This window comes from Taudactylus pleione, unplaced genomic scaffold, assembly GCF_031769625.1.
Source record: "Taudactylus pleione unplaced genomic scaffold, aTauple2 ptg000184l, whole genome shotgun sequence".
NCBI lineage: Eukaryota > Metazoa > Chordata > Amphibia > Anura > Myobatrachidae > Taudactylus > Taudactylus pleione.
This window is the reverse complement of record NW_028284586.1, coordinates 1,044,727-1,058,909: the sequence shown is the minus strand read 5'-3', so window position 1 is coordinate 1,058,909 and position 14,183 is coordinate 1,044,727. Positions and strand designations below refer to the sequence as shown.

General features: G+C 42.6%; 1 protein-coding gene across 1 annotated transcript in view; it reads left to right on the top strand.

Moving 5' to 3' along the window:
• LOC148519684 (pancreatic secretory granule membrane major glycoprotein GP2-like) overlaps positions 1-14,183 on the top strand; it is a 287,415-nt gene that overhangs the window by 195,101 nt on the left and 78,131 nt on the right. The window contains exon 4 of the mRNA XM_088476135.1: positions 12,016-12,468. Coding sequence (XP_088332261.1) covers positions 12,016-12,468 — 453 coding nt within the window. The remainder of the gene's footprint in view (positions 1-12,015; positions 12,469-14,183) is intronic.

The window sequence follows — 14,183 nt, the reverse complement described above, 5'->3', positions numbered from 1 at the left end:
TGTCTGAGTATGTTCAAGAGAATCTATAGAAGGGGTACATTTGGCCTTCTTTGTCTCCTGCTGGAGCAGGGGTTTTTTTTGTAAAGAAAAGAGACAATGGACTGCGTACTTGTATTGATTTTCAGGGCTTAAATGAGATAACTGTCAAGAATAAATACCCATTGCCCCTCATCACAAAACTCTTTGACAGAGACAGAAGTGCCAACATCTTCACCAAGCTCGACCTTAGGGGCACCTACAATTTAATAAGAATCAATTAGGGGGACTAGTGGAAAACTACATTTAATATGAGTGATGGACATAATGAGAATCTTGTGATGCCCTTCGGCTTATATAATGCTCCAGCGGTGTTCCAAGAGTTCATAAATAAGATTTTCTGTGACATCATGTATCAGTATGTTATCTATCTGGATGATATTTAGATTTTTTCACATGACCTCAACAATCATCGACAACATGTCAAAGAAGTATTACTTTGTCTTCGTGTTAATAAGCTCTATGTAAAAATATCAAAGTGTGTATTTGAAGTTCCAACCATCTCATTTCTTGGATATGTGATCTCCGATTCTGAGTAACACATGGATCCTGAGAAACTCAAGGCTATTCAATAATGGGTGTTACCTACATCTTTGAAAGCTATCCAAAGATTCCTGGGCTTTTCCAATTACTACAGGAAATTTATCAAGTTGTTCTCCCATCACAGCCATCAACAAAAAAGGGGCTAATCAATCTAATTGGTCTCCTAAAGCTCTCTCTGCTTTCAATATGCTTAAACATGCCTTCTCAATGGCTCCTGTTCTTGTACAGCCTGACTTTGAGAAACCATTCGTACTGGAGGTTGATGCCTCAATTTTTGGAGTAGAAGCAGTCTTGTCACAAACACTCTGGTGTTTGTAAGACTTACTAATTTCTCCAACGTGGTTATTGGTGGCCCTCAATGAAGAGAGATCTACTGGAGTTAATTCGTCCTTGCCCCAAGTGCGTACAGTATAAGACTTCTTGACAATCTCTTGCTGGCTTACTCCATCCTTTGTCGATTCCTATTAAACCCTGGACCCATCTTTCGATGGACTTCATCACAGATCTATCAGAATCCAAAGGTCACACAGTCATCTGGGTAGTATTGGATCGATTCACTAAAATGGCTAATTTTTCGCCATTGAACCATGTTCCTTCAGCCACCAAGCAGGCACAGATTTTGACTCCAGAAATATTTTGTCCTTATGGACTTCATCAGGAAATAGTCTCTGATCAGGTGGTCCAATTTGTAGACCGTTTTTGGAGGTCCCTCTGTTCTGCCTTGCAAATTAAGTTACAGTTTTTATCAGCCTATCATCTCCAATCTAATGGCATGACTGAGAGAGTCAATCAATATTTAGAGACGTTCCTTAGGATTTACTTGTCTTCCTCTCAGGATAACTGGGCCGACCTTTTGCCAATGGTCGAGTTCACCCACAACTTTCATTATCATTCTGCTACAGGAGAGTCCTTTTTTCGCTAATTATGGTCTACACCCAGGCATTCCAAAATTGCAGTATTCACCTGTGGTGGAAGTGCCAGCGGCCAGTGCTGTGCTCCAGCACTTCTCACAAATTTGGAAACAAATTAATTGTTATATAAAGAAAGCTTCACACGATTACAAGGTATTTGCTGATAAGAAATGTTCTGCTGTGCCCAAATTCTCTCATGGAGATCATGTCTGGCTGTCTACAAAAAATCTAAGACTTATAGTGCTAACCATGAAGTTCGTCCCCCAGTACATTGGGCCCTTTCAGATCGAACAAGTCATCATTCCTGTGGCCTGCAAATTACATCTTCCACCCAATCTATGGATTCCAAACTCCTTTCACGTCTCTTTGCTCAAACCATTGATACTTAACTGCTTCCATGTCAAGTTACCCAAGGCTCCGACAGTTCAGACTTCTCATGGAGTGGAGTTCGAGATTAAGAAGATTTTGGACTCTCACTGGCATCAAGGTCATTTACAGTATCTGGTAGACTGGAAGGCATACAGCCCAGAGGAAAAATCTTGGTCAAGTGCTTCTGATGTTCATGCTCCCAGATTGGTATGAAACTTCTACCTGAAATTTCCTCAGAAATCTAGTTGGTGTCTGGAAACAACAAAAAAAGGAGAGGGTATTGTCAGGACCTGGACAGTCAGACTTGAGGTCCTGGATGACTTGCTCAACGTGTCCAGATTCAGATGTCCTCTCTGGCAAGTCCGCTCTCCCTGCAGCCATGCGCGGTGTCGGCCGTGTGAAGTCATCTAAACACTGTCTCAATATCTAAACGTCCACTCCTGCTACCTAGTGGTTCTCACTCACCTGCATGGTGATGTTCCACGGTGTCCACGAGTGCCTCTCCGGTTCATGGGCATGGCCATCTTGGTTTGATCATGTGGTCTTAAAGCTACCAATCCTAAGGCTGGGTACACACATAAAGATTTTCTGTCCAACCATTGAACTAGTTGTTTGGTTGGAATGAAAATCTGGTAACGTATGGGAGTAAATGATGATCAGCAATTTGCTCCTAAATGCCAGAAAATAGATGAAAATGGTCATCAGACAAGTTTGTTAAATGTTTGATCTAAACAATTTGTTCAAACAACAGTTTTTGTCCATTTTCCGGTGTTTTGGAGCAAATTGCTGATTGTCATTTGCTTTCATACCTTACCAGATTTTCATTCCAACCAATCAACTAGTTGGATGGTTGGACAGAAAATCTTTACGTGTGTACCCAGCCTAAGTCTCTCCTAGGATTATCTGTTCATATGTGGCCAACCAGCAGCAGGAACTAGGTATATAAGTCCATTCTGGACACTCAGTCAGTGTCTGTGCAATGTCTCCTAAAGTTTTCCTTTTGGCTCCTCCCGGATCTTTGTTTGTTCCTGATTCATTACACTTACTGGCTTCAAGAACTCCTGCTATATACTTAGTATAGCTTAGCACCTTGCTCTAAGAACTTTTGCTTATTACTGAACACAGTTCAGCACCTTGCTCTATGAACTTTTGCTTAAAACTGAACACGGTTCAGCACCTTGCTCCAAGTGTTTCTGCTAATTACTGAACACAGCTCAGCACCTGGCTCCAAGATCTCTTGTTAATTACTGAGCACTGCTCATCATCTGGCTCCAAGAACTCTTGCTCTTGCTAATCATAGCTCAGCACTTTGCTTCTAGTACTCTGACTTTTACCTGCGCTCAATCCAGTGCTTCAGCATACAGTCATCAGCAGGCTTGGACTGGGCTGCCGGGGAATCTGGTATTTCCCCAGTGGGCACCAGTGCTTTGTGGCCACGCCCCTTTCCACAAGGGGGCAGGGCTTAGTGGGCCACGAGCGGGGGTGGGGGGGTTGCTGTCATCCCTTCTCTGGGTCACTCACTGTCAGAGCATGACAGTCCCAGTCACTGTGACTCCTTCAGCTGGTGGTGGGTGGGTGCAGGCAGGAGCCCTGTACATTCACTTTCACAGTTCTCTCCGGCACAGTCCACTTCCTCATGCAGAGACTAAGCTCCACCCCCACCAGACAACAAAGACAGCCTGGCCTAAAAATGACAGCCCTGGCAATCACCATTCAACAGGCTGCCTGTTATACCTAGCAGTCTGTGGATCTGCAGTCAGATCACAAAGTATGCAACTGGTAATGCCTAGATCTCCTCTCCTGATGTGTGATCCCCATCAGCCACACAGAGCTGAGAGTGACCATCTCAGTTTGCATGTGGGCGCCCCGGGGATGCAGGCCTGCTGGGAGGAGCTGTCACAGAACAAAGCAGCCAGAAAGGGACAAACTGGAAGGATGAGGAAAAGAGCAAGAGAAGCCTCAGGTAAATAAAAAAGTGCAGGGGGTTCAAGAGGATGGATGGAGGGGGGTAAGGTTCGGGTCCTTACACTACAGAAATATGGGTAAACAATTATTAAAGGGGACTATATAAAGAATATACTGTATACTGTAATAGAGCTGCTATTGGTGCACTGCAGGGGCTGAAGTTATGTCATTGTTTCATGCAACTTTGGCAAGTTTAATGCAGCTGGCTAATTGTTTTTTGTTTTGGTACTTATGAATAGATTTATGTGTTAGGGTAGTTACATAACACAATGTGCCTTTATGAATGCTATTTTTTATACGTTGATGTACTATATTTTAAATATACTGTTTTACAACAAAAAAATGGAGCAGATATTACATTTTTTTAACTATACTAGCAGTTGTGCTTGGTCTTTCCATGCTAGCTCTTCCTCATCCCTCTCTTCTTCCCCATTTTGTCTATTTGTTTTCCTCACTTTTTTTCTCTAGCTAAACTGTCTCTATATACCCCCTTTCTCTTTTATCTTTCTGTTGTGCTGCTCCTGTCCCTCTCTGTTGCATCTGCCCCTCAGGGGCCCATTTATCATTCAATATTTGAGGTAAAATCCCCGAAAACACACGTTTTCAGTGGTTTACCTCAAATACTAAGTATCCCCTGGAATTATGAAGGAGGGACCACAGCAGCTATCTCCGATACCTGCTGCGATCCCTCCATTGCCACCCACAGCCGCCTCCCCCACAGGTTTCTATGGGGGATGTGATGCTGCCAAATGTATCAATATCGGGAATGCAAAGCATTCCCGATATTGGCCCCAGCAGCTAACGCCATCTGAAGATAGCGTTAGCCACTGTTGTCTATGGCAACTTACCGCATATCAGCCGGCGGAGGGATCTCCCAGATCCCTCCACCGGCAATGGGCACCACTCATGTGCAGGCCACGGGACTGCGCATGCGCAGCGGCCCCGAATGCAGTCCGGCCACATTGCAGGGACGGGCTCGTGCAATATCACCCTGCATCTGCCGGATAATACATCCGGCCGCTATGATCGCATTTTGCAATGCGATCATGGGCGGTACTGCATGCCCTGATCGCGTTGCAAAATGCTATCATTAATAAATGGGCCCCTATGCCTTCTTCCCCTTTACCCCTTATTTTTAATTGCTGTCCATCTCAGTACCTCCTCCTCCATGGGACTGCCCTAATCAGTTGCTGTGGCGGTCACACTCACACTGACATCAGGCGGATGCACGTTTGCATCTAAAGTGCTCAGTGTGCACCCTGCTATACAGTAATCAATACATGTGTCATGATGTGTGGATTGTTTCAGTAACTCCATGTGCTGCAAGGGATAATACATGGGTGTGAGCAGGGTAGTATGTCCTAGTGGTGGTTCGGCAGAGTGAGTTTTTTTATTTTTAAAGCTACCACAAAGATAGGTAGACAGAGAGATAGATAGAGAGAGGCCTATTCATGATGTTAATTATCAGGGACTGAACGGACCTCGATAATTAACATTCTAACTCGCGTGGTTACCGGAGCAATTCATCATTGCTCTGGTGCAGTGACAGCTGATGCAAAATCAGCTGTCCCAGCAAGCGGCTTGTGAATCTTTTCACAGCTAATATAGGAGCAGTGAAGGGACTGCGCATGCACGACCTACATGTCACGCATGCGCAAAAGAGCCCGACGTTCGGTGGAAGGAGCCAGAGAGTGGCGGAGGGATCTGAAAGGATCCCTCTTCGCAACCCAGACCTTCTTACCATAGAGAAGGAGCAAGTTGCGAGCCCGGAGCAGTAGTGCTCCCACAGTCAAGCTCTGAAAATATTATATATTCGGAGCTTGATGAATTCTGTCCCCATACTAGTGTATGGGGACAGCGGGCCAGTCCGCAAGAGCAAGGTAATTAGGAGATATCTGTGATATCTCCTGCTTTACCCTCTTGATGAATGGCCCGATAACTTAATTTTTACATTTGCAGGTGAAAATGTGCATTATATATACAGTCAGGTGCATAAATATTGGGACATTGACAGAATTTTCATATTTTGGCCTCTATTCACCACCGCAATGGCTTTGAAATTAAACAAACAAGATGTGCTTTAACTGCAGACTTTCAGATTTAATTTGAGGGTAATTACATCCAAATCAGGTGAATGGTGTAGGAATTACAACGGTTTCTATATGTGCCTCCCACTTTTTAAGGGGCCAAAAGTAATGGGACAAATTAAACAATCCTAAATCTTACTTTCACTTTTTAATACTTTGTTGCAAATCCTTTGCAGGCAATTACAGCCTGAAGACTGGAATGCATAGACATCACCAGATGCTGGGTTTCATCCCTGGTGATGCTCTGCCAGGCCTCTACTGCAAATGTCTTCAGTTCCTGCTTGTTCTTGGGGCATTTTCCCTTCAGTTTTGTCTTCATCAAGTGAAATGCATGCTCAATCGGATTCAGGTCAGGGGATTGACTTGGCCATTGCATAACATTCCACTTTTTAGCCTTAAAAAACTCTTTGGTTGCTTTTGCTTATGGACCTGACTGTATTTGCTGGCGGTAACCTATAGAAGCCTATGGGCTTCTTCTGCATCACGCTGGTATGAGGGATCCGATCAGACCCCTCCCAGCAAGCCCTGCAGCCACGCATCACTCTGTGCATGCGCAGATGGACTCCCGGGTCACAAACCCGGAAGTCCAGGGTGCAGCGATGATTTCAAAGGACAGCTCTTATCGGAAAAGCTGTCCTTTGTGGTACTGATCGCATTTGTTAGTACATATGCGATTAGCAAGGATGCTGTTACTGGCGGGATGTACCGCACAGTGTGAGTACATCCCGCCCAGATAGAGACATGATATATAGTAGATAGATATGAGATGGATAGAGAGATAAATATGAGAGATATGAGATAGATAGATAGACAGACAGATGACCGAGTTTGAACACATGTGTATTATACTGATGCACAATATGTTCAAAAACTAAAGGGGGCACATATGATTACTTTTGTAATAGAGGGGGTACATATTATTTAGTGGACTAAAAGGGCACAGATTATTGTAAGACTATGTTGTGACCTTTGTGGGATCACCACGCCCCTCTAGTTCATGACCACATGTACCCAATGGCTGGTCACACCCCTGCGGGCCCTTGCCATTGCATTCCCCTGGTGGGCCCTTCATGCTCCAGTCCGACACTGGTCATCAGTCATTCGCGGATTGTTTCAAGCATCTGTCTAGTTTTATATTTCTACTTATTATCGGGACTGGTTCTGTGTTTATAACCACTGAGCACAGTTCAGCACCTGGCTCCAAATACTCTTGCTCTTACTGCTCATAGCTCTGCACTTTGCTCCTAGAACTCTAACTTTTACCTGAGCTCCATCCAGTGCTTCAGCATACAGTCATCAGTCATTCACGGATTGTTTCAAGCATCTGTCAAGTGGTATATTTCTACTAATTATCGGGACTGGTTCTATGTTTATACCACTATTCCCTCCAACCATTCTTGTCATCATTAAAGTTCTATTCTTCTGATCTACTCATGTCTTGTGTCGTCATATGAGGAAAACATATCTAAGACCTCCTCAGTTGTGCTGCCGGTATCACTGCCTGCAAGTGTGCTATGTTACTGTTCAGGGCATACACTAAATCTCGAGTCAGTCTGGCTCTGTGCTTTGTGCAGGTAGCTGGCTGTGATCTTTTCCTCCCCGGTTCACTGGTGACAGCCTGGATGGGGAGGGTATTACACATCTCTTTAGCAGCAGAGATTGCTGCAGAGAGCTGGTCCGATCAATTGTTCCTGAATCTGGTCCGGTCCGTTGTTCCCGAATCTGGTCCGGTCCGGCTTTCACCTAATCCCTGAAATATCTGCCTCTTAGCCGGGGAGACCCATTGGAGGGCCCGCAGCAGCTGCAATCTCCCTGCTGCTTTTTAGGAGATAACAGCTTCCCTTCCAGACATGCAGAACCCACAGTAGTAGGTTCTGGGCTACCTGAAATATCTCCCTGTCAGCCACGCAGCAGTAGTGATCTCCCAGCTGCTGCAGTAGATCACACTCCGCCAGTACACACAGTAGCTTGATAGAAGTGCTTCAGTGTGACACCGGTGAGCAACCTGTCCATAAGTTCTCTGTACCCACTGCCAGTTGCCTTTACAACCTCAGAGCTCTAAAAGGAGCAGGAAGATGGAGCACCTCTCCAGCACTGGCAGCATTTTGGGCATGGGGAACCCCTCAGCTCTCCCATGTAGAGGTGCAGGAAGGCAAGGATGCTGTTGTAGGTATTTGCGCTTGGATGCAGAGAGGCTAGTGATACTTAGCACACTTCCAAAAAGCTATCTTCGCTGAAGCAGCAGCTTTTCGGAAATGAAACTTTAGTTAATGAGGCATGATGAATGCCTCCAGAATGTTAATTGAACTTGCTGCAAACTCAAAACTTAATCATCACCTGTCACAATTTTATCATCATGAATATCTCCCATAAAAGTATCATGTGTAAATTCTCTCAAATGTGTAGAACATACTGTAATGCCCCCACTTCACATTTTTCCACACAGATCTACCAGTTCACATTATGCCACAGTAGTCCCATACTGGCAATGTTGCTATATGTGTGGACGCTGAAATGTGCACCCACTCCAGCTGCCCTGTAGTATACACAAGCAACAAATAAAACCCCTATCAGCTTCATAGCTGTATATGTAATCAGCCAATCAGAAGTGAACAGGTAGTGCTGGCGGCCCTCACCTTATCACCATCAGTGTATATATGCACCTACCCTGGGCACCTACAACTGATACAGCTTGGATAGATGAACTCTCTCTATCCTAATGGCCTCAATGAGGCAGTGGAACTGGATTCAATTATCTAGATTTACAGTCCCTTCTTGATCCAAGTGTGCTTTTCCACTCTATACGACGTATTACTATCTCCATATATAAGCCTATAATGAGAGATTATTGAGGTTTTTTTTACCTAATTAGGTTATATAGGTCAGCAATTCAGGAGGATTACTTTGAATGTCCATATTGATTTATACATTGTTGGTCTACTGTCTTGTACTCTCTACTTTATGTTTTTTAAGAACAACAAGATGGTTATTGCAGAATATTATTAACAGATTTTGTATGTATAACAATGTGCCCCTTTATTAAATCTCCCCCTTAGTATACTATATGTACTGTAGATACCTAATTCAACCCCTTTCCAACTGCTTTATTATTATTCTTATTATTTTTTCAAGTTCATCCATTCTCCTCACGTGATGTCTGTTTACTTAACGTGACTTCTTGACTTACACATCAATGATGTTGCGCTGGCCCGTCCCGCCCACGTGTAATTTGTTTACATCACGTGGATGGAGCTGGCGTACTCGCAGCTGATGATGGTTGCTCCCCATGCGACTGGGCTCTGTTCAGGCTCACGTGATGTGTGTTTATGTCACGTGGACGGATGGGGCACGATCGCAGCTGGTAATAATGTAAGTGATACTGTCTCTCCTTATGTTAATGGATTTATATGATTAAGTACTATATACATTTAGATGGGTCTGCCTCCCTCCTATTTACTCATGCTTTATATGTATTATGGCTTTTGAAATGTGTTATTTTTATGTATAAATATAAAAAATTGCGTAATGCACAACAGCTGCTAATGAGCAGACATTTTAACAAGCTGATATAAAAAGGAGCCATTGCCAGTGCATTGTAAAGGGGCGTATCCACATGTAGACTTGGAAACAACAGCACGATTACGACATTGTAATCGTGCAGTCGTTTCCAAGTCTGTGCTGTGCCTACACTGAACGATCAGTCATTCAGTGTAGGCACATCAGTCATCTCCTAACATGCTCAACCTGACGTTATCGTCAGGTTGACCAGCATGTTCGGGCGATGATAGATGTCAAAAACGACCAGCGGGCCCACGCATCGCTGGTCCTTTTTGACATTTAAATGCCTGATTCATGCGCGATGCGCAAGTAATTGAACGATAACAACGTCGTTATCATTCAATCGCCTGCTAAAATCATTTAGTGGATGCGCACCTTTACCTTTGATAAAGCTGTGGGTGAACACATTGAAACATGTTAGGGACTGGCTGATTCACCCTCCACCACATGATATTCAGCAGGAGCGCATTCATACCTTGCTATTGGTGCCACAGACAGCTGTTTTAATACCAGCGGACTGGACCTGTGCCATAGGGGACTATTTCCACTGCAAAAGCTACACCAGCATTGCTAAAGGACCCCACAATACCATTTGGACATTGGAACTGGTAGTTATTTACTCATGGTAGACACTTTCTCTACAAAGCACCACCGGTTTTTCCATGAACAAAGAATTTAACTTGGATATTTGCTCTTAGAATTATTGCTATATTCTGGACATCATTTCTGTCCATGTGTATTGGGTGACTTTTTATTTTTATTTCTTCTTATTGTGTTGATAGTTCTATCTATACATTCACGTGTGTTTTTATTTGATTTATATGATTATCCTTTGATATTAAATTGTGATACATTTTTCATGTTCATATCTGTATTCTGAGTGCTGTTTTTTCTTGTTATATTTATATTTGTTTGTAAGGATTGACCATCCTCCTATTAAACAGCAGCTCACTTTATTATTGGATATTTACACCACAAAGCAGCGCCTCATCAGTTACCTTCTAGGTACTGATCCCCTTTTCTTTGGTTTTCTCTGTGCCAGTCTGCATATGTGCAGTGTAATTGCAATTATGCAAACACACCTTTACTTTTCTTCACTATCCTTTCTCTCCAGACAAAAATGGTCACATGTGTCATATTCATGCAGATCTCATTTCATGCTACACAAACAGTAATAACTTCATTGCCACATACCAGTGACTGGGGAGCCTATTCATCATAACTAAAAACTTGATGGAGGTACTTAGGTTTAGAACTTGCATGGAGTTCTACCTAATTACCGGTGGAATTCATCATTCCTCCTCTCCATAAGTATCTATTCCAAAAAGCTGTAATTTTTGTGATGACAGCTTTTAAGAAAAGCACTGTAAACCGTGCTACGCCTGCACCGTTATGTTCACAAAAGGTGGCGCATGCGCAGCAGTGATTACAGCTGTGGTAATTCTGTGTCCCTACCAACACCCCCACTCCGCTCCCCTCTCCCACCCACATGGCAGCCTGCACCCCGACAAGCTGCAGCCACGGACCTCCCGTCTGAAGATTTTTTTTTTTTTAACCTTATTGTTTTTTGTTTTAAACTTTTATTGTTTTTTTGTTTTAACTTTAACACGTTCTCCCCGCCACAATGCTGCTGCTGCTGCCAGGTAGTGTAACCTGCTGTACGCCACCTGACATTGGTGTATAATAACACCATCAAATTCCGAAAATACATAATTTTTCGGATTTTGATGAATAGCATTATTTCCATATTCCCATACTAATGTACAGGGAGTGTGGAAATTAATACAGACGGACTTAACCAGGAGACATCAGTGATATCTCCTGTGTTAAGTGTCTCCATGAATACTAAAATAACAGTAATTAAGGAAAATGTCCTAAAACCTTATTTTAGTGTTGATGAATAGGCCCCTGGGTCCTCTATTTTACGTTAGGCTACCTTACGTTGCAATGATCATTGACCATCAGAGAATGGGGTCAATATTTACTAGGGTTAATTTCAGTTATAACACTGGGCCACAGTTGGTCCCGACAAGTGGGAGCACCTCCGAGCATGATTTGTTAATAGTATTTTGGGAATATTTCATGTACTTTGCATATAAGGGTAGGGGAGCATTGTTCCAAATTATCCTGCCAGTGGCCCACCACACAACATTATGGATGATCCCTAATTCACCTGCTGCCATTTCTAGCCAAGTCTTGTTGTCAATGACTACCCTGGTGTCTAGTATCAGATCAGCAACTACCTGGCCAGGCAACTCAAAATATAAGAGTAGCATAATTTTAAGCATGAGAGAGATGACTGTTAGCAGGTCATGTACTCATAAAGGTTCTTTTTCATTATTATCTAGTCACTAAAATATCAATCAAGGGTGACAATTCAATGTACAGAATACTGCATTAGATTCAGTGTAGTGCATTGTAATGTTGTTTTTTTTAAAAAACAGGACAGTTAAAATAATCAGTTGAACTGTTTGTTTATGTATTGTATACATGGATTGGATTGAAATATTATTTTCCTATTTATTTTTTACACTTTTCTTCCCCAGTTGCAGATCTCTGTGTAGAATGCCCCCCAAATGCTACCTGTGAAGAATCTTCAGGTTCCATGCAATGTCTCTGCAATGACGAGGACACCTGTTCTGATCCATGCTCAAATCACATTGTTCTCGATGAACCCTGGAGAAGTACATCTAATGTTCACGGATCTGAACTTCATTGTGACAATTATATGAGTGGATGGTATCGCTTTATTGGCAGTGGAGGGGATCACATACCAGAATCCTGTGTGCCAAGCTACAGTTGTGGCACTCATGCCCCAATGTGGCTGAATGGATCCCATCCGACGGTTAGCGATGGTATAGTAAGTCGCACTGCTTGTGCCAACTGGAATAACAACTGTTGTCTCTGGTCATCAACTGTCCGGATTAAAGCTTGTCCTTCTGGATATTATGTATATGAACTGAGTGGAACACCAACTTGTCATTTAACCTATTGCACAGGTGAGTACTTTATTCTGGAATATAACATAACAGGCTATAGCTACAAATTCAAATTTAAATATTTAATAAGCTCTGTAAGTTCCAAATACACAAATACATACAGGATGACAAGCTTTCAGATCTGCACCCAAAGATAGCACTTATTTGTTTACTTATATTATTTGTGATTATTCTTTTTCATGACTCATCAGAATTTAGTTCTAAGAGTCTATGGTATTTACTGTGATTCACATATGGAATAATTCTGTAATTAGTTCTAATAATTCAACAAATGATATACAGTATGGAAGTCCCAAAGTTACGAGAAACAGATATAGCAAGTTTTATTTTTCTTCCCCATATCACAAATATACATTATCAGGCTAAATATAAAAACAATAGAGAAACAATGCAATAAACTAATGCTTCCAGGAATGAAATTCCACCTTTGTGATATACTGAAATGTAGAATGGTGAATATACTTACAAAGCCAGGGGAGAGATAGGGATACTGGGCCTAATTCACTACAGATCGCAAATGCGTATGCAATTGCAATTACACACTCAGTTCAACTGCAATAGTATGCTAATCCATTGCTAATACATTGCAATCGCAATGCCGTCTAAGCACTGCACAAGGAAGCCCACTTTACTTAGCACACATCCGTAATGTTTAGCAAAACTGCAAAACCATCAGAACAATCGAGTACCAACGCAGTCTAACGCACACTTGCACAAGCCCTGACCTTACTCAGAGTTTGCTAACAACCATGCACGCTATGAGACCACACACTGCATAGGCCATCGCAGTGGCTAATTTATACATGCCATTGCAATGGCAAAGAACGTACTGGCACACCAGCATTTTCCTGACCACCCTCCCGTAAGCACCCACAAATGGTGCTTCCTGTCAATCACTCTGCGATGGGTCTGCGCAGCCGCTGCGATTGCAATCCCGATCACAATAACTAGTTTGCGCATACGCACTGCGATGCATGTGCATAATGCAACAATTGGCCAATTGCGTGCGTATTAGCAACTGCAAACTTTGCTGAATCAGGCCCACAGTACATTTGAAAAAGTGAATATGATTAATCTTGGGTTCATATAATATGTAATAGGTTTGTTAACTTTCTTCTCTAATATTAATGTACTGGTATTGTAGACCCATAGTTTGCTGTGTTGCGAGCAAGCAAAATGCATGAAGAGATTGCAGGTATGTCCAACTGATGGTGGACACATGCATTGTATGTCATTGTGCGCATAGCATAGATGTGCAGATAAAGTATCCAAACAGTGGTTTTCAGGCGAATGATTGATTGACTTAGGGGTTTATTTACTAAGCAGTGTTAGGAGACAGAGTGAAAAGTGATAAGGTTCCAGCCAATCAGCTCCCAACTGTCATTTTTCAAACACAGCCTGTGACATGGCAGTTAGGAGATGATTGGCTGGCACCTTATCACTTTTCACTCTGTCACCTAACACTGCTTAGTAAATAGACCCCTTAGTAGAGAAGATGGGTAAGTTGACTGACCCTGGTTTTCAGTATGAATATATGTATTATTTCATAGACAAAAAACCTTATGGTTTCACATGTCCCATTAGGTCTTCTTAGACATGATCCTAAATTTCACAAAACCTATTGAATTTCTGCCACTCAAATTTCAAAAAGCACTGAAATTATGCAATTAAATTACGATCAATAAGGCTGATGCCTTAATGGACGTGTTCCTTGT